Here is a 21,263-nt window from a genome sequence, read left to right on the forward strand (position 1 = left end):
AAAAAAAAAAAAAAAAAAAAAAAGATACTGGTAATTCTTTTGGATCAGAAATTTGGTATCTTATTAAATTCTGTTGACTCTAGTGCCCGAGAGTAGAGTATCTTGCTTAAGTTTGAAATACGAAATATTTGGCTGGGTGTGGTAGCTCATGACTGTAACCCCAGCACTTTGGGAGGCTGAGGTGGGGATGGATCACCTGATGTCAGGAGTTCAAGACCAGCTTGGCCAACATGATGAAACTCCATCTCTACTAACAATACAAAAATTAGCCAGGTGTGGTTGTGCCTGCCTGTAGTCCCAGCTACTCGGGAGGCTGAGGCAGATGTTTCAGTGAGCTGAGATCTCATTACTGCACTCCAGCCTGGGTGGCAGAGCAAGACTCTGTATCAAAAAAAAAAAAAAAAGATATCAAATATTTCCTAGTCTCATTACCTTTGTTTATTTGCTCAGATAATATAGCGAGTGACCACTATGACAAAGGTAACCTTTTCAGAAATTCAGGTAGTCTCCTAAACAACATTTTTTTTTTTTGAGACGGAGTCTCACTCTGTTGCCCAGGCCGGAGTGCAGTGGTGTGATCTGGGCTGACTGCAACCTCCGCCTCCCAGGATCAAGTGATTCTTGAGCCTCAGCCTCCCAAGTCGCTGGGATTACAGGCCCCCACCGCCATGCCCGGCTAATTTTTGTATTTTTAGTAGAGTTGGGGTTTCACCATGTTGGCCAGGCTGGTCTCGAACTCCTGACCTCAAGTGATCCGCCTTGGCCTTCCAAAGTGCTGGGATTACAGGCGTGAGCCACTGTGGCCGGCCTGCAACATTTTTTTTTTTCCTAAATTTCTTTGAGTTTTACATTGACATTGGAAGTGCAGTATTCAAGAAAGAGACCATACTACTGTCACTGTTGCAATTCAGTTTTGTACTCAGTCGCTGTAAGTCACGTTAAACACTCTAGAGCTGATTCTTTACTTTTTTTTTTTGTCAGTTAAGGTCAAGATTAACTTCTGTTTTTCTTCCTCTATGTTGATTAGCCTCTTGGCACCACTGATCTTAGTTCTTTGGCATTCATGTTCTCTTTAAAGAATGTATAAAGTATTCTTTAAGCTTGCTGGGTTTTAACCTTTTATCCCTAGTATTTCTAAGCTTTTGTTTTGTTTGTTTCTTTGTTTTGAGATAGGGTCTCACTCTGTCACCTAGACTAGTTGTTAACAGTCTGGATAATGTAAGTTTTGTATAGGACTTCTCATAGTAGTTTGAAGCCTCTTAAAGTCTTCAAACAAACCAACAAAATTAGCTGTGCTAATTGGTCAACATAGTTATAAAAGAAATATCAAAAGATTTATTAGATATAATAAAGAAGTTACTCTCTAAGAAGTTAACCTTGGACCAAAGAAGGCCAGAATTACCTTCCTCTAAATTTGAAATTGAACTTGCTCTTATCTCAGGTTATAGACTTCTTGAGAACTTTAAAAGCTGACCAGGTTGACCTGTTTGCCAGTTCTTTTGGTTGGGATTGTCATAAGTATTGTAATTCATGTTTAATGATTTCAGTATTATGAAAGGGAGAGGTATTTGTTTTGTTTTGGTGCTGAGATTTGGATTTTTTAACTGTGTGAAATTTTGCTGTGTATTGACAGTGTGATGTATATCTTATTCAGTAGCCTACATATTCAGGCCTTGTATATTATTTTTACAATGTGAAAAAAATTGTTTTTAGCTTCCTACATGCCAGGCATGCCAGGTGGAATCTCTCCATACCCATCCGGATACCCTCCCAATCCCAGGTAATGAAAAACGTTCTTTCGAATAATCGTATTACAAATTCTTCTATTAGATCTAGAATCAAAATAATTTGCTAATTAGGGCATTAAAATAAATTTAATTGCAATTTAATGGGAGATAAAACTTGGTTTATTCCTGGAATGAATTTATTTATTTATTTATTTATTTATTTATTTATTTATTTATTTGAGACAGAGTCTTGCTCTGTCGCCCAGGCTGGAGTACAGTGGTGCAGTCTTGGCTCACTGCAACCTCTACCTCCCCAGTTCAAGTGATTCTCCTGCCTCAGCCTACATAGCAGTTGGGACTACAGGCTGTGCCACCACTCCCGGCTAATTTTTGTATTTTTAGTAGAGACAGGATTTCACCATGTTGGCCAGGCTGGTCTCAAATTCCTGACCTCGTGATCCGCCTGCCTCAGACTCCCAAAGTGCTGGGATTACAGGTGTGAGCCACCATGCCCAGCCTATGTATTTTTTTTTTTTTTTTTAAGAAGAGAGTATTATAAAATATTTTTCCCCTTGGCTGAATTCATTATAACTAGCATTCCATTTAATATTTCAGCTATCTATACTAGATACACAAATTTCTTAAAAGGGAAATAACAAGGACTTCAAGGTCAAAAACCAGCTGAGATCACTGTCATTACTCAACCCATTTCTTTCCTCTTTAAAATAAAAATGCAGCCCAGGAGCTGCCTTTCTGTAGATTGAAAGAAACTCCTTTCAAACTATACACACACACCTTAAAATTCTAGCAATAAGGCCGGGTGTGGTAGCTCACACCTGTAATCCCAGCACTTTGGGAGGCCGATGCAGGTGGATCACCTGAGGTCCTGAGGTCAGGAGTTCGAGACCAGCTTGGCCAACACAGTGAAACCCCATCTCTACTAAAAATACAAAATCATCCAGGCATGGTGGCACATGCCTGTAATCCCAGCTCTTTGGGAGGCTGAGGTAGGAGACTTGCTTGAATCCAGGAGGTGGAGGTTGCAGTGAGCCGAGATCACGCCATTACACTCCACCCTGGGCGACAGAGCAAGACTGCCTCAAACAAACAAAACCCCACAACCTATCTTTTTTATACATTGCAGGAATCAATTAATGGTTCAGATAATGGGGTCAGACTTGTCGCTGATATTTACTTTACTTATTCAGTTCATAGACTGCCTGTACTATCAACCTTTATTATCCATTTAGTAATAACATAGGTAACTAAATTAAATTAACAATGAAATCGGTCTGTTAACACACACTAGAAAGTCAGTGAGAAATAATTACTAACCCATGTTTTAAATATGTACTTGTTTCAGTGGTAATCTAGGAGTACTCTCCAAAGGTGGTCTTTGGGCTAACTTAAAATCCCACCCAGCACTTTGGGAGGCCAAGGTAGGAAGATTGCTTGAGCCCAGAAGTTGGAGACCAGCCTAGGCAACATAATAGACCTCATCTCTACAAAAAAATTAAAATTAGCCAGGCACGGTGGTGTGAACCTGTAGTCCCAGCTACTTGGGAGGGTGAGGTGGAAGGATCACTTGAGCCTCCAGATCGAGGATGCAATGAGCCATAATTATACCACTGTACTTCAGCCTGGGCAACAGAGTGAGAACCTGTCTCAAAAAAAAAAAAAAAAATTGGCATATACTGATGCCAAGATGAAACTTCCATCTGCTCTAACAATTAGCAAGGAAAATTTAACTCTACTAAGTCTTCTTAGTTTCATATAACCCAGTCATAATCCTCATGGATAAATGCAGCCGGATTTCTGAACACATGTCATAGGTAAATATATATATGTACATATGTAATATCTAGCATCTTGAAAGTTAATTTAGCAAACAGTTCATTTCTGGGTTGTCTTAATTTCACAACTTTTTAGAAGGTAATAAGCATTCTGTCACTTTGGATAGGTAAGCAGAGATTAGAAGAACATTTGTCAGGGACAATAGAGAAAGATTCCTTTGGTAGTAATATATAAGCAGGTTATACATTTTAGATTTCTTGAGGCCCTAAATTTTCTGATTAAGTTCTAGAAATGGAATCCTACCTGAAGCCTTGAAATTACAAGCCTTTCTACTGAACAATTGCTAGTAAAAAGGAGCTTTGGACATAGAGGGAATAATTGTTGAAGGTACACTATGGAAATGGACTTCTGAACCATAAAGCTACAGATGGAGATTTCTCTGAAGTTAATATCTGTAGGCTTAGAAGAGTTTTATACCAAGTTACAAAAAAATTCAGCAATGTGATCACATTATCTTTGCAAAGGTACGCAAAAATGGGAGAAACTCCAGAAAAAAAGAGCAGTTTATCCCAGTATTCAAAAAGATGGATTTAGAAATTTCAGTAAGATTGACATTTCTTTACAACACTATAGCATGCATTACCGAAGAGACTAGAAACAAAAGTACTGTGTTCAGTAGCTTCCACCATGTGTCCACTAGGAACAAAAATGCTTTCTCTTTTTTTTGTCTGATTTTGCTTTATACAGATATATAAGAGAAGTATCATGATTACATTGAATCTTCAGCAAGTCATATATAAAACTTAGTTGAGGACAAGTTATAAAGTGGAAGCTGATAATACAAATAGGAGAATCTTTGAACCACTGCATTGAAAAAGGATTATTGACCATAAACTCAGAAGGTGCTCTTGCTCCAGTGTCCCAGGCTAGCTTTTTGTTTTTTTTTTTTTTTTTTTTTTTTTGAGATGGGGGCTTCACTCTATTGCCCAGGCTGGAGTACATTGGCATAATCTCAGCTATGGCATAATCTCAGCTACTGTAGCCTTGACCTCCTGGGCTCAGGTGATCTTTCAACTTCAGCCTCCCAAGTAGCTGGGACTACAGGTGTGTGCCCCCACACCTGGCTAATTTTTCTATTTTTGTAGAGATGGTTTTGCCATGTTGTCTAGGCTTGCCTTGAACTCCTGGACTCAAGTGATCTGCCTGCCTCAGCCTCCCAAAGTGCTAGGATTACAGGTGTGAGCCACTGCACCCAGCCTGGGCTAGCTCTTTTTAATCAGTAATTTTAATGCGCTTGTAAAAGGCAAATGTCATAGAATTGACAATTATAGCTAAAGTAGGATTAATTGAGATTTATTGTCTAACTAACCAGGTGGCCAGTAATCATCCTGTTCTAATTTTCTTCTTCATTGTAAGGGAAACACTGACTAGTAAGCATTCAGAGGAAAGCAATTAGATCTGAAAATCATGTCCTGAGACAAATGGTTAAAGGAATTAAGAATAGTTAGGGCTGGGTGCGGTGGCTCACAGCTGTAATCCCAGCACTTTGGGAGGCTGAGGTGGGCGAATCACGAGGTCAGGAGATTGAGACCATCCTGGCTAACATGGTGAAACCCCATCTCTACTAAAAATACAAAAAATTAGCCGGGTGTGGTGGCAGGCACCTGTAGTCCCAGCTACTTAGGAGGCTGTGGCAGGAGAATGGCGTGAAACCAGGAGGTGGAGCTTGCAGTGAGCACACCACTGCACTCCAGCCTGAGCAATAGGGTGAGACTCCGTCTCAAAAAAAAAAAAAAAAAAAAAAAAAGAATAACCTGAAGAAGAGAAGCCTGAGGGAAAAATGTTAGAAGTTCTCAAATATTTGAGTTTTAGGAGTCTCCAGATAGTTGAGTGATCTTCCAAAATGCAAATTTAGGACTCCTATTTATAAATTGTATTGAAATGATGTTTAATGTTAGAGAAAGATGACCATTTGTCAGGGATGTTATAAATGATATGTATAGATAAGAGATTGTTGGAAAGGTGATTGCAGTAGAATACCTCTAAGGAAAGTTCCTCTGACTTTGATATGAATACATGAATGACAGAAACTGTCCAGAAAGTGAGGAAAAAGGTTTTTTTTTTTAACTAAAGATGAGTTTGGTACGAATGTTATCAAAAGAGGAAAAAAACTATTTAAAGACAAGTGTTTTCGGGTTAAATATCCCCAAAGGTTACCAATAAGCCACAGGTAAAAATTAAATAGTATCATTTTCCCACAGACTGAGAAATCAGAAAAGTTCTCTCACAAATTACTTTTTGCTTCTGATGCTGTTGGATTGTCCTTAGAAATACTCTAGTTACATTTCCACTGCTATGAGGGTGACTCTCATATAACTGGGACCAAGCAAGAGCATTTAACCATTTAAGAGTAAATCCAATGTCATTAATACAATTTCCATAGAGCTTTACTATGGAAAGTAAACACTTGGCAGCTCTAAAACTATAAATTCATCAACTGGTAAAACAACCATATGTCAAGCTTAACTTCCTGAATGGGGTTCTTCAAAATACTATAACGTTGGGTCATCTTAAATGTTTTTTGTTCTTGTCTTTAGTGGTTACCCAGGTTGTCCTTATCCACCTGGTGGTCCATATCCTGCCACAACAAGTTCTCAGTACCCTTCCCAGCCTCCTGTGACCACTGTTGGTAAGTACCCTTGAAAACTTGCGTTTCTCCATATAAGCAAAGTCTAACTCCCTGTTGTGAAAAGCACATTTCACTTGTGAAATTTTGGACTACTCTTTCTTCTTAGAGGAAAACCTATAATAATGTACTATAATCTTAAACTTGAAGTAAATTACTTATCATATAAATGAACCTTCTGCCGGGCGTGGTGGCTCACGCTTGTAATCCCAGCGCTTTGGGAGGCCGAGGCGGGCGGATCACGAGGTCAGGAGATCGAGACCACGGTGAAACCCCGTCTCTACTAAAAATACAAAAAAATTAGCCAGGCGTGGTGGCGGGCGCCTGTAGTCCCAGCTACTCAGAGAGGCTGAGGCAGGAGAATGGCGTGAACCCGGGAGGTGGAGCTTGCAGTGAGCCGAGATTGCACCACTGCACTCCAGCCTGGGCGACAGAGCGAGATTCCGTCTCAAAAAAAATAAATAAATAAAATAAAATAAATGAACCTTCTATCAGGGCATGAAAATAAATCTGATTAACTCATCAATCTTTCTTTTGATCACATAGTTTTATTTGTGAGCCAAACATGTGTTGAACTATTAGCAGATACATACATTTTCCTAGCTTGGTTATATGTGAAAACAGATCACCATCATTAAGAGAAGAAAGTAAAATGGGTTAATATAAGCAGGTCAAATAAGACAAATTATTGAAGACCAGTAGTTTTTGCTTTTTGTGTTTGCTTATTAGCGTTACCTGAAATATAATTTTCTTCAACTAAAAAAACTAAGGCAGTGAGAGAATTTCTTTAGACTCCAACCTTCACCTATGCCTATCTCCCACTACCTGCACCACCATATCTGCCTTCTCCCTGTTACCATAAGTTGGTTATCTTTGCTTCTATCTAAAACTGATTTCTCCACTAGACCTTATCCCCTCTAATGTACTCAGGGGCATCACTTCAGCAGTTCCTTCCTCTCAAGTTTTGTTCTCTACTGGATGACTCATCAGCACAGAGAACCATGCCCTAAAAAAACCTTAAAGAGTCCTCCTCTTGAGACAAACAAATGGAAAGACATTTCATGCCCATGAAGAATTAATATTGTAAAAATGACTATATTACCCAAAGCAGTCTGCAGATTCAGTGCAATCTGTGTCGAAATACCAATGTCATTTTTCATAGAAATAGAAAAAGCTATCATAAAATGTATGTGGAACCAAAAAAGAAGCCAAATAGCCAAAGTGATCTTGAACTAAAAGAACAAAGCTGGAAGCATCATACTACCTGACTTCAAAATATATTACAAGGTTATAGTAACCAAAACAGCATGGTATTGGTATAAAAACAGAAACAGACCAATGGAACAGAATAAAGAACCTAGAAATAAATCCACATATTTACAGCCAACTGATTTTCAACAAAGGTGCCAAGAACATACGTTGGGAAAAAGACATTGTCCATAAATGGTGATGGGAAAACTGGGTATCCATATGCAGAAGAATGAAACTGGACCCCTATCTTGCACCACATACAAAAATGAACTTGAGATGGGTTAAAGACTTAATGTAAAACCCAAAACTATAAAACCAGTAGAAGAATACATAGGGGAAACCCTTCAGGACATTGGTCTAGGCAACCATTTTATAGTTAATATCTCAAAAGCAAAGTCAACAAAAATAGACTACTGAGATGATATTTAATTAAAAAGCTTCTGAGCCAGGTGCAGTGGCTCACGTCTGTAATCCCAGCACTTTGGGAAGCCAAGGTGGGCGAATCATTTGAGGTGAGGAGTTCAAGACCAGCCTGGCCAACATGGTAAAACCTCATCTCTCCTGAAAACTAAAAATGCAAAAAATCTGGGCGTGGTGACACCCCTGTAATCCTAGCTACTCGGGAGGCTGAGGCAAGAGAATCACTTGAACCTGGAAGGTGGAGGTTGCAGTGAGCCGAGATCGTGCCACTGCACTCCACCCTGGGCAACAGAGTGAGACCTTGTCTCAAAAAAAAAAAAAGCTTCTGCACAACAAAGGAGATAGTCAACAAAGTAAAGAGACGACCTGTTGAGTGGGAGAAAATATTTGCAAAGTACCCATCTGACAAGGAACTAATAAATATACAAGGTATTCAAACCAGTCAACAGTAAAACAAACAAACCATTAAAAAGTGGGCAAAGAACGTGAATAGACATTTCTTAAAGGAAGACATACAAATGGCCAACAGGTATATGAAAAAAATGCTCAGTATCACTCATCATCAGGAAAATGCAGATAAAAACCACAAAGAAATATAATCTCATCCCAGTTTGAATGGCCATTATTAAAAAGACAAAAAAACAAAAAATAACAAATGCTAGTGAGGATGAGGAGAAAAGGTAACTTATACAATGTTGGTGGGAATGTAAATTAAAGCCACTATGGAAAACAGTATGGCGATTTCTAAAAAAACTAAAATTAGAACTACCAGACAGTTCAGCAGTCCCACTGCTGGGTATTTATCCAACGGAAAGGAAATCAGTATATTAAAGGAATACCTGTACTCCAGAGACTTAAGAACGGTGTGTGGGTGGGATAGGGCTTATGAAGAAAGGTTGGTTAATGAGTACAAACATGCAGTTAGATAGAAGGAATAAGTTCTAATGTTTGATAGCAGAGTAGGGTGACTATAGTTAACAATGTATTGTCTATTTCAGAATAGCTAGAAGACTTAAAATGTTCCCACCACATAGAAATGATAAATACTCAAGGTGATGGATACCCTAAATACCCTCACTTGAACATTACATTCCATGCAGGTAACAAAATATCACATGGTACCCACATAAATATGTACAAATATTATATATCTAAAAAATTTTTTTAGGCCGGGCACAGTGGCTCATGCCAGCACTTTGGGAGGCCGAGGTGGGCAGATCACAAGGTCAGGAGTTCGAGACCAGCCTGGCCAACATGGTGAAAACCCGTTTCTACTAAAAATACAAAAAAATTAGCCAGGCGTGGTGGCGCACGCCTGTAATCCTAGCTACTCAAGAAGCTGAGGCAGGAGAATTGCTTGAACCCTGGAGGCAGAGGTTGCAGTGAGCTGAGATCGGGCAACTACACTCCAGCCTGAGCAATGGAGTGGGACTCCATCTCAGGAAAAAAAAAATATATTTAAAAAAGAATCCTCTATTCCACTTTTCCTGCCACCACTATTGGATGTCTTTATTCTTCTCTGAATAACTCCTTGAAACAACTGTCTTTGTTATCTTCAGTACCTCTTCTCCCTTTCTCTCTTAAACCTCCTCCTTTTGGGCTTTTTCTCATACCATTTTGCTAAAACTGGTCATGATTACCAGTAACCTTTTTGAGGTTACATCCAATGGATAGTTACTATTCTCATCTTACTTGTCCTATCAGCAGCATTTGACACAGTTGGTTACTTCCTCCTTGATACACTTTCCTCTTGTTTTCCAAAACACCATGCTCACTTGATTTTCTTCCTGTCTCATGGGTACTCATACTTAGTCTCCTCTGCAAGTTCTTCCATTTTTCTTAACATTGGTGTGACCCCGGCTTAGTCTCCTTGGCACTCTCTATCCTTACTCTCCTGATAATTTCCACCAGTCTCATAGCTTTAAATACCATCTCTGTGCCCCCAGTTCTCAAATTTATGGCTCTGACCTATACCTCTCTCCTGAACTCAAGATTGTTATATCCAGCTGCCTTTTCAGTATCTCTACTTGGATGTTTAATAGGCATCTCAAACTCAACCAAAACCGAATTCTCAGTCTTCCTAACACCTGCCCCATCTCCACTGTTACCTACTCTATACTCTTTGGAGTCATCCTTGACTCCTCCTCAGGAAATCCTCTTGTCTTCAGAATATATCTAGAATCTGATCATATCCAGTGCTGATCCAAGTCACCATTATGTCTCATCTAATTTACTTCAAAAGCCTTCCACAAGATTTCTCTGCTTCTCTCCTTGTCCTCCTACATCTCTCTTTTTTGACACAGCAGCTACAGTGATCCTAATAAAATATAGATAAATTGTATCACTCCTCTGCTCAAAACCTTCAAGTGATTTCCTATTTCACTCAGAGTTCAGTCCAAAGTTCTTGGGCCCAGAAGGCCCTACATGATCCTGCCTTCTTCCCCCTTACTTTTCTGACCTCATCTCCTACTGGTCTCCTGTCTTAGGATTTGTCCATGGCCTATTTCTCTGCATGGATCAGCCAGGCCTATCCTTACCAATTTGCTGCCACCACCACCAATCCCCCCTCCAACCCCCCACCCACACACTCAACATCCAGAAGAGTGCTTGGTATATAGAAGTTCACTGTTAAAGAGATTTGCTGAGTTCCTGAATGAATATAGAATCTTGTGAAGTTTATTTTTCTGTTATATTTTCTGATAACTTGTAACCATCTGAGGTCTGATGTAAATGTCATCCCCCCACCCCATAAAGGGTTATTTCCACCGTTTTTCTCATTAATACATACTATTCAGGTTCCAGTGGTGTGGTTTTGATTTACTAAAATGTATTTGTCATTAATGTAACTATAATATAATAAAATGACTGGAGTTAGAAACCTAAATGATAAAAGGTCTTTAATCCATAAGCAAAGCACACTAAATCTGGTGAAGCTCTCTTATTTTGGTTCAAGCATTATCAATAAAATAGGAATAGTGCTATTTGTCACCCTGTTTCTCATTGAGATAATAGTATAATCCTTTTGATTTGTAGAGAACCTTAGTTTACAAAGATCTTTTTTATGTTAACTTGTTTCAGTACATTAGGTATGAAGCATTTTTTTATAGCTTAGATGATTTCCATATATCCAAAGAATAGAAATGTGTGGAAAATGGTATATGTGGAATCAGATCTCATGTTTATGATTTTTGAATGGGTAATCAAATCAACTAATATTTTGCTGTACATTTTCAAGAGTACTGTCTTAGGCATATAGGCTAGAGGCAAATTATTTTATGATAATCTAGGATATCCTTTAATATATATTGTTTTTCTACCCTTTGATCTTTGCCTACTTGATTTGATTTTTTTCATCATATTTCAGTAGTTGTTGAACATTTAGTAATCTGTTGAACCTTAGACTTAAAGGAAAGCAGAAACATAAAAGTATCATTTAGATATTAGAGTCTACAGTCACATTTTCACAGTATATCAATGGTCGCGATTTAGGCTGTTACTCTGTTACTGAGGCCATGAGAAAGAATGAATTTGGTTATTTATCCTTGTTTTTTTGTTGTTGTTGTTTTTGAGACAGACTCGCTCTGTTGCCAAGGCTGGAGTGCAGTGGCACGATCTTGGCTCACTGCAACCTCCACCTCTCAGGTTCAAGCAGTTCTACTGCCTCAGCCTCCCAAGTAGCTGGGATTAGAGGAGCGTACCACCACACCCGGCTAATTTTTATATTTTTAGTAGAGACAGGGTTTTACCATGTTGGCCAGGCTGATCTCCAACTGCAACTCCTGACCTCACCGCTTGCCTCAACCCCCCAAAATGCTGGTATTACAGGCCTGAGCCACCACAACTGGCACTATCCTTGTTTTTTGATACAGGATCTTGCTCTGTTGCTCAGGCTGGAGTGCAGTAGTGCTCTCTGCCCACTGCAACCTCCATCTCCTGGGCTCAAGTGATCCTCCCACTGCAGCCTCCTGAGTAGCTAGGACTGTAGACACACACCACCATGCCCGGCTACTTTTTATATTGCCCAGGCTGGCCTTGAACTCCTGGATTCAAGTGATCCACCAGTGCTGGCCTCCCGGATTACAGATGTGAGCCACTGCACTAGGCTCCCTTGTTCTTTTTGAAACTTAGCAGTTTCACTCTGTAGATTTATTTTATTTCATTTCATTTCATTTCATTTCATTTCATTTCATTTTATTTTATTTTATTTTTATTTTATTTTTGAGACAGAGTTTCACTCTGCCACCCAGGCTGGAGTGCAGTGGCGTGATCTCGGCTCACTGCAATCTCTGCCTCCTGGGTTCAAGTGATTCTCCTGCTTCAGCATCCTGAGTAGCTGAGACTACAGGCATGTGCCACCGCACCCACTAATTTTTGTATTTTGTATGTTAGCCAGGCTGGTCAAACTCCTGACCTCAGGTGATCCACCTGCCTCAGCCTCCCAAAGTGCTGGGATTACAGGCATGAGCCACCTCGCCCGGCCTGGATTTTAATTTTATGGTGTAATCTGAATTAAGAAAGATTTAAAATTTACCAAATGTTCAAAAATATTAGTATATAATATGATACCCAGAAAAGAATGGTGTTCCACTCAGTGATACTTCCACATGTTATGGATTTATGTGTGAGGAATGTCAGTGGACTAATTGGCCCCTCCCTTGGAGGAGGTACTCTCAGCTATACTTTGCTTGTGCCAGAATCTCCAGCTTTATTTGATCTCTGTAGAGTACTTTTTTTTTTTTTTTTTGAGACGGAGTCTCACTCTGTCACCCAGGCTGGAGTGCAGTGATGCAATCTCAGCTCACTGCAAGCTCCGCCCTCCAGGTTCACGCCATTCTCCTGCCTCAGCCTTGATCTCTGTAGAGTCCTTTTATCAGAGTGCTATAGATATCTTCAACCTCATTTTACATAGTGTTTTGAAAACTAACTAGGGAAATGAGGAGGTGGTAGTCGGTGAATAATGAAGGAACAAACCGATTCATGTAGCAAAAAAAAAAAAAAAACCTAACTGGTAGTATGCATTGAAACTTAACACAAAGATTCTTTTTCCTGTTACTGTAGGAGCAAAACATAAACTGACTATACCTATCTTAATCAGTTTCACATACAAGATCCCTGAAAAATAGTGGGTATGGATGGGCACCAGGTGAGCCACCACGAAGTTTCTCTACCACAACCACCACCCCTGCCCCTGGCAAAAAAAGAGGAAGTTTAAAAGGCTTTGGCGATTCCTTACTCCAGTCTCAGCAGAGTGTGAAAGTTCTCTTTTGAAGGTTGACTTATTTTAAAAAGCTATATAGATGATTGTAGTTGATTTATAGCTCTGAATCCTAGGCTTTAGGCCTTTAACATATACACAGTTTGACCTTTTACTAGTTGCAGTTTAATAATAGTAAAATTGAAGAGTAGGTGTTTATTCCCGGTTAAAGCCAATACCTGCCACAGAATTTTTCTTGGTAAAACTTCGTAAATACTGTATATTTCAACCTCTGAGTTTTAAAAATGTCATTTTAAGATTTTGTTCCTAAAAATCAAATAAACAAGGATCAGAAACAGTAAGTTTGGAAGGGTGCTATTAACAGATTCAGGGACCAGTTTTACCTTTGTTAAAGTGTTGTTTAAAAATGTGGGAGTGGAAAACCCTGAAAATGCCACAGCTGAATGATTTGTTTCTGTAGTTTCCACTCTTTAGTCCATACTGAATATTTAGATAAAGAAAGGAAAAGGTAAAGAAAAATAAGAGAGCTTACCTGTTAATATTTCTTTGAGGACAGAAGCTAGTAAACATGACAAGTTTTTCTTGACTGTCTTATCCAACGCTGTTCTTCCCTCTGGCCATCCTAGATTAAGTGTTTGGCCTACAGAAACTGTACTTTCAGGATATGGCACCCGAGGCACCTGGCCCATGTGGGTTTACTAGTGCACACTTACTTGTGTGCAGGTTTGGGTGCCTCTTCCCCACACCTTTCACAGACTTCCTTTGGGAATAACTGCCTCATCTTCAGGGTAAGTAGCATTTTCGTCCATTCCTGGACAGTCAGTGAGTCATGAGTGAAATTTAAATGCTGAGAGCTTAGTCTGCTAAATGTTAAATCCTTTTCTGCCAAAGCAATAATGATAACAGAAATAATGATAACAGAAATTCAAAGCAATAATGATAGATTTGAAAGCTTTTTAAAAAGCTATTGTGTAAGTTAACAAGTGATTTTTATTTTATTAGTAAATGAAAGGTAGGAGAAGCTGATTCATTTGGCTTCCTGTCATTATTCCTATAGAATACCTCTAACATAATAGATTCTTAAATTAGTCTTTTTCACAAAACATTAATTTTAATGGAATTACTTTGATTCTGATTCATTTTTTTAAGAATAAAATTTTAACGGCCGGGCGCGGTGGCTCACGCTTGTAATCCCAGCACTTTGGGAGGCCAAGGCAGGCGAATCACAAGGTCAGGAGATCGAGACCACGGTGAAACCCCGTCTCTACTAAAAAATACAAAAAATTAGCTGGGCGTGGTGGCGGGCGCCTGTAGTCCCAGCTACTCGGAGAGGCTGAGGCAGGAGAATGGCGTGAACCCGGGAGGCGGAGCTTGCAGTGAGCCGAGATTGCGCCACTGCACTCCAGCCTGGGCAAAAGAGCAAGACTCTGTCTCAAAAAAAAAAAAAAAAAAAAAAAGAATAGAATTTTAACTCTCCTTCAGATTTATTGGCCTTTGTGCTTATGCCTACCAGGTAGCATCTTTCATCTTTTATGACTTACTATGATAGCTGAATGATTTTGTCACGCTGTTTCTTTTTTGGAGTAGTTATTATTTTGGTGTCTCATTTTAACAAGACTTATACCTACTTACCTTCACTTTTGAAAACTTAAATTTTTATGTAAACGAATTTAAACCTTTTTTTGTGGTGTGTGTTTATTTTCAAGAAGTGTAAACCTGCTGACAGCTTTCTTTAAATTTTTTCCTATTGATTACGTGTTTATAGAAACTTTCTAGAGCTCAATTAAGCGCATTTTTCTGAGTGTTTAAAAGATAAATTGAGGCCCCCTAATTTCTTTGGAAGAAAAGCTCCATAGCCTGCACAGAGCCTGTAAGTAGTATTAGAAGCTTACATATTCATACACTATAAATAAAAAGGCCTTTTATAAGCCATGTAATGGATTTGCAGGGTTTGCACTTAATAGCACAGATCAGAACTCCTTTGCTCATACAGTTGTCTGAAATGTTCTTCCTTCTTCAGAGATAGACCTGTTTTTTGTTTTTTATTATGAAAGAAAAATAATCCTCATATGTTCTCGGTCTAGTTTCTAAATAGATGGTCAGTAAGCTACTGTTTGGGATTACCTGGGCTCCATAGTTTGCTGTGTAGCACAGATGCCAGACCTAGGACCATTATGTGGGCCTGAGCAAGTAACATCCAGGAGTAAAAATACTGGGCAGGTAGTTTACTTTTGCTGATTAAGGGTGAGGTCAGAAAAGTTATTGTTGAGTTATTTTATAGTTTACTTTGGGCTTATGGGTTCTTTCTTTAATATAAAATAGCTTCATTTGAGTTCTAGGAAGTAGTGATCGTTTGTAAATACTCTTAGGAGATAAATAAAACCAGGCGTCTCAAGTGTTTAAATAGTGGCTTTAAATCAGGTAGTGTATACTAGTGCACTGTGAATATACTTGGCTAAATTATTCAATGAATTTTTGGGTCCATTGAGTGTAGAGTGTCGGTTTCCTAATACTAGAAAAATTATGTCTTATTTTCCTAAGGATTAAGTTTGGAGATCAGATCCTACCTGACATTTAAAGGAAGTTTTGCTTAAGATTGTTACTCAAAGTCTGTTAGCTCTTCAACTGCTAATCTGGAATTGTAGAAGGGCACTTCTGAAATCTGACTCTGCTTGAGTAAAAAGGTCAGTGTGTTGGGGACTTGCGGTATGGCAGTTTGCCAGAAACTCTTATTCTTGTTATAGCAGGTATAGAGAATATTCAGATTTCTCCTAGGATGTTTGAGAAAAAAGTTTGGTTTGGTAAGTGTTCACAAAGTAGATGAGAATCTTCCGCCAAATCTTTTTTCTTATTTGTTTGCATAAACATTATCTTAAAGTGGCATAGTTCATCGAATTTTGAACTTTGGTGAGTTTTTCTTTTACTTCTTTGAAAAACTCTGGGTTTTTCTTTTTTTACTTTCTTATTTCAGATCTTAGTTATAATTCCTTTTTTTTTACAAAGTAGTTTGATTTTTAAAAGTTTAGATATACTTCACAGTGAAGTCTATGTGTGATAGAGATAAGACTAGGTCTAATCTTGGTGTTTGTAACTTCCTCAGGTGAACTGTGACCTTTATAGGCCAAGTGACTGCTGCCTCGGCCTGGTTCCTATTTTGAGTGTTAATGGCTTTGGCTGGAAAGTCTTGGCAAGGACTTATTTGGTGGTATTATGGTAGCGTTTGCCCGAACATATTCTATAAAGAGAAAAAGAATGTAAATTCCAGGATTTAAATGTGTGTTTTTAAAAATAGGGATTTAAAAATTTAGCATCAGTATAATTTGACCCATTAGACCAGATATAATAGCTTTAACAAAGTATATTGATGTGTTTATGTGTGAAAAATTCACTAACTATAAAAAGACCCTTAAGTTTTCATTAGTTCTGGTAACTTCTGTGCCAATGAATGGAATACCACCACTGTTGCATGTGATTGAATGCTTAATTATAGTCATTTCATTTAGGTACCTAATCTATGGGAGAAGGATTTTCCTTCCTATCTCACAAGAACCATCATAATATTTCATATAGATTATAAGACAGTTTCTTGTAGAAAGGTTTTAAAATTCCTTTTGCTAATGCATCCTTACTATAAACTGGGGACTTAATGAAATCTTCAATAGTTATCATTTCATGAATCATCCTTTGGATATGAAATTCTAAACCAAACTCTTGTAGAAATTGGCTCTTTTTCACTTTCTTTAAAGGACTTTTTAAGTACAGTATAAGAAATTAGAGATTTTTATTTGGTCTAAATTCTGTCCAGATGACTGAACAGCTAAGACTTCAATTCATATTAAGTCTGTGGAAGAGAGCTCACTCTCTGACATATTTTAATCTGTGTGTTCAGTGAATGTGGAAAGATGTGTTGCCTTTTTATATAGCCTCATTTGAAGTAGACCGACTTATTCTACAAATTGCCATGAAGAGCAAGTTCTTGATTAGGTAAGAAAATACTCTTTAGTTAAGGACCTGTAAAGTTTGGAAGTTCACAAAACCACCTGCACTTCTGACACTCATTGCAAGTTCATGGTTTCCCAAGGCCACCCTAAGGTTCTGTAATTATCTAGAAGGACTTTAAAAGCTCACTGAAAGCTATTATACTCAGTTATGACTTACTACGGCAAAAGATACAGATTAAAATAGGCTAAGGAAAGACACGTGGGCAACCCAGAAAGTTTCAAGTGCAAAGCTTCTAGTTGTCTTCTCCCAGTGGAGTCATAGGCAGTGCTGACTTTTCCCAGTAACGGTATGTATTATTATGCATGGAGTATTACCAACCAAGGTAGCTCACCTGAGCCTTGGGTCTAGAGTTTATCGGGGCTTGGTCATATAGACACCATTGACTGCCTATGAGGCTGACCTTTAGTCTCCAGCTCCTCCAGAGGTTGAGCTGTTACCTATCACTGCATGGCCCAAAGACCCCCCATAAATTACATTGTTAGACTGGTGTAGATAAAGAACACTCTAATTAGTCAGGAAGTTCTGAGGGCTTAGACATCACCTCCAGGAGCCAAGGGCAAAGGCATGGCCTCTCTGGGTAAAGTTAATTCTTTACTACACAGAACCAAGCTGTAAGGCATTTTGCCTTATTTTGCTTGAACTTTAAAAATATCCGAATACAGGAGCTGCTGCCACCGTCGCTGCAGCCACGGCAGGCACCGCCACCGCTGCCAGAGGAGTGGGCTTGGGAAGGAAGTGGTCACCTCGCTTGAAGCTTCGCTCGGAAGCATTCTCATCCCCTGCAGCCCTCCCATGGGAATGACTGGATAAAAGTGAGCTGGTACAGAAAGCCAATTCACTGAGCAGGCTGAGCGCTATGATGATATGGCTGTAGTCATGAAGGCAGTCACGGAACAGAGGCATGAATTCTCCAATGAAGAGAGAAATCTGCTCTCTGTTGCCTACAAGAATGTGGTAGGTGCCCGCCACTTTCCTGGCATGTCATCTCCAGCATTGAGCAGAAAACAGAGGAATGAGAAACAGCAGCAGATGGGGAGAGAGTAGCATGAGAAGACAGAGGCAGAACTGCAGGACATCTGCAATGACGTTCTGGAGCTGTTGGACAAGTATCTTATTCTCAATTCTATACAACCAGAGAGTAAGGTGTTCTATTTGAAAATGAAAGGAGATTATTTTAGGTATCTTTCTGAAGTGGCATCTGGAGACAACAAACAAACCACTGTGTGGAACTCCCAGCAGGCTTACCAGGAAGCATTTGAAATTAGTAAGAAAGAAGAAATGCAGCCTACACATCCAATTTGACGTGGTCTGGCACTTAATTTCTCAGTCTTTTACTATGAGATTCTAAACTCTCCTGAAAAGGCCTGCAGCCTGGCAAAAACAGTATTTGATGAAATAATTGCTGAATTGGATACACTGAATGAAAAGTCTTATAAAGACAGCACTCTGATCATGCAGTTACTTAGGGACAATCTCACTCTGTGGACATCGGAAAACCAGGAAGATGAAGGAGATGCTGGGGAGGGAGAGAAGTAATGTTTCTTATGCTTTGTAATCTGTTCAGCGTCACTCTGTACCCTCCACATATATCCCTTGTGTGATAAAAAATAATTATATGTTGACTTTGGATTTTTCACAGCCTCAGCCTAGCAAAAATGGTTCATGGGATAAACACCTGGTGTTTGTATTCTAAAACTCAGATTGGTCACATAAATGCCACGGCATTCTGAAGTTTTGATTTTGATTAACATTGACAGGATTACTGTGCGTTTAATTTTTTTTTAATTCAACACTGTGATTATGGGGTTTTGTAATTTAGCAAAGCTCTTACTTGTAGAAAAAATAGACCTGAATTATGTGTAACTTTTTGGAAAGTTTAATATCAGAATCATTGAAATACAATTCCATTATAAAGTTATACAGGAGGTTATAGAGATTATATTGTGATGCTGGAACCTGGAGTGAGACACACGTCATTTGGCATTTGAGTTTAATGGTAATTCATAGCAATGCTGCCTGTTGTTTGGCACTTAAAGACACATGAACTGTTTGGGCTGTTGCCACTCAAAAGTTCATGACCACAAATGTCCACAGTGTCTTCCTCTGAGGAAACTCGAAATTTAAATTCTTTGTGGCAGATAACTGGCTTATGACACCTTGAAAAGTCCAAGTGCTCATATAACACACCTGACTAAATCCCCTTTTCTACTGCAATGTGTTCACTTTGTTACCAATTTGCAACTTGTGCTTCAATAATGGAACGTATTTTCATTGTTAACACTGAGCTAAAGAAAAGCCGTGTGTTTTTTGAATGACCTTATCTGTTTCCTGGATAATACCTTTAAGAATAATCTTCTGAGTCAGGCATGGTGGTGCGTACATATAGTCCCAACTACTTGGGAGGCCGAGGCAGGACGATCGCCTGAGCGTAGGAGTTTAAGGCTGCAGTGCCCTGTGGTTGCACCTGTGAATAACTGCACTCCAGCCTGGACAACATAGGGAGACCTCATCTCCAAAAAAAAAAAAAAAAAAAGAATGATCTGTAGAGATTGCCTTTCACTTGAGGAGTACTGAATTTCCTGGCTTGGGGCTTTTAAATTTTGAAATCAAAACATTCTTTCCCACCATCCTTTTTTTTTTTTTTGAGATGGAGTCTTGCTGTGTTGTCAGGCTGGAGTGCAGTGGCATGATCTCGGCTCACTGCAACCTCTGCCTCCTGGCTTCCAGTGATTCTCCTGTCACAGCCTCCCAAGTAGCTGGGACTACAGGCATGCACCACCACGCCCAGCTAGTTTTTGTATTTTTAGTAGAGATGGGGTTTCCCCATGTTGGTCTCGATCTCTTGACCTCGTGATCCACCCGCCTCGGCCTCCCAAATTGCTGGAATTGCAGGTGTGAGCCACCGCACCTGGCCCCCCACCATCCTTTTTGACTGTTGACTTCAGTTTTCTCTTCCCTCTCTAAATTTCTGTCCTGCTTCCTTTTTTTGCTTTTTGAATTCTGTCTTTTGTTCACTTTTTAATGCTGTATATGGGCAGGGGTGAGAGACATTAGTGAGCACCTTGGTGAGCAAGCCTGGCTTTAAAGACTTGAGAAGAGCTTCTAGCACCAGAGCTCTGTCTTCCTCCAGTTCTCAACACAGTGTTGCTCTTCAGTCATACCAGGATCTGAATCAAAAAAGTATTTTTAAATATCCCTGACTTCTCCCTGTATTGAGGCTGGCCCTGATCATGCTTTTTAGTGCCCCTCACCAGGTCTCCCAAGTGCACTTATCCAGCTCAACTCTCAGATGTGTTTTAACGAGACCTTATATTCAGGGAAGTTGTGTGGACACTGCAGTGGAGAGAATTGATAATAGGCCTATCAGTCTCACAATATCACCCCTCTACCTTTAACATTCCATCTAGCAGGCCGGGCGCTGTGGCTCACGTTTGTAATCCCAGCACTTTGGGAGGACGAGGCGGGCGGATCACGAGGTCAGGAGATCGAGACCACGGTGAAACCCCGTCTCTACTAAAAATACAAAAAAATTAGCCGGGTGTGGTGGCGGGCGCCTGTAGTCCCAGCTACTCGGAGAGGCTGAGGCAGGAGAATGGCGTGAACCCGGGAGGCGGAGTTTGCAGTGAGCCGAGATTGCGCCACTGCACTCCAGCCTGGGCGACAGAGCGAGACTCCATCTCAAAAAAAAAAAAAAAAAAAGAAAATGCAGTGGTGAATGTGGAGCTAAGCCTGTTGGTATATCTGGTAGCTCTTTTCTTGCTTTGTTTTTCCTTAACCAGTATTCTGCCTAACGTTTTCTTCTGTGATGGTTATATTGCCTAGCAAGCACACCTGTGGTTGTGAAAATAGTATAGCAAAAAAGAAAAATCCCCAGTTATTGATGAACTAGATTTGTGTATGCCTTTTAAACAGTTCTAGTTTCACCTTATGCAGAATAATCCGGAAAAGTATAACAATTCAAAAGTGAAATAAAAATTATATCAGTTAAAAACAAAAAATACCCAAATATGAAAAAAAAAAAAATCTGCCAAAAGCTTCTTGCCTAATACTGCAATTTGAAGATGAGATGGGCAACATGGAACAATGGAAAAGGAGGATGCATGCTCACTGAAGCATGAGCTGGGCCACCACTCCTGTACAAACCAGGAATTATAGCAGATTCCTATAC

The 21,263-nt window shown here is 39.5% G+C and overlaps 1 protein-coding gene and 1 pseudogene across 2 annotated transcripts in view; both read left to right on the plus strand.

Moving 5' to 3' along the window:
• TSG101 (tumor susceptibility 101) overlaps positions 1-21,263 on the plus strand; it is a 63,729-nt gene that overhangs the window by 29,340 nt on the left and 13,126 nt on the right. For both annotated transcript variants that reach the window (XM_058446446.1, XM_032166449.2), the window contains exons 6-7: positions 1,714-1,780; positions 6,119-6,210. In XM_058446446.1, coding sequence (XP_058302429.1) covers positions 1,714-1,780; positions 6,119-6,210 — 159 coding nt within the window. The remainder of the gene's footprint in view (positions 1-1,713; positions 1,781-6,118; positions 6,211-21,263) is intronic.
• LOC116476450 (14-3-3 protein beta/alpha-like) lies at positions 17,945-18,684 on the plus strand (annotated as a pseudogene).

Source organism: Hylobates moloch, unplaced genomic scaffold (genome assembly GCF_009828535.3).
Source record: "Hylobates moloch isolate HMO894 unplaced genomic scaffold, HMol_V3 SCAFFOLD_11, whole genome shotgun sequence".
In the NCBI taxonomy this organism is placed as follows: Eukaryota; Metazoa; Chordata; class Mammalia; order Primates; family Hylobatidae; genus Hylobates; species Hylobates moloch.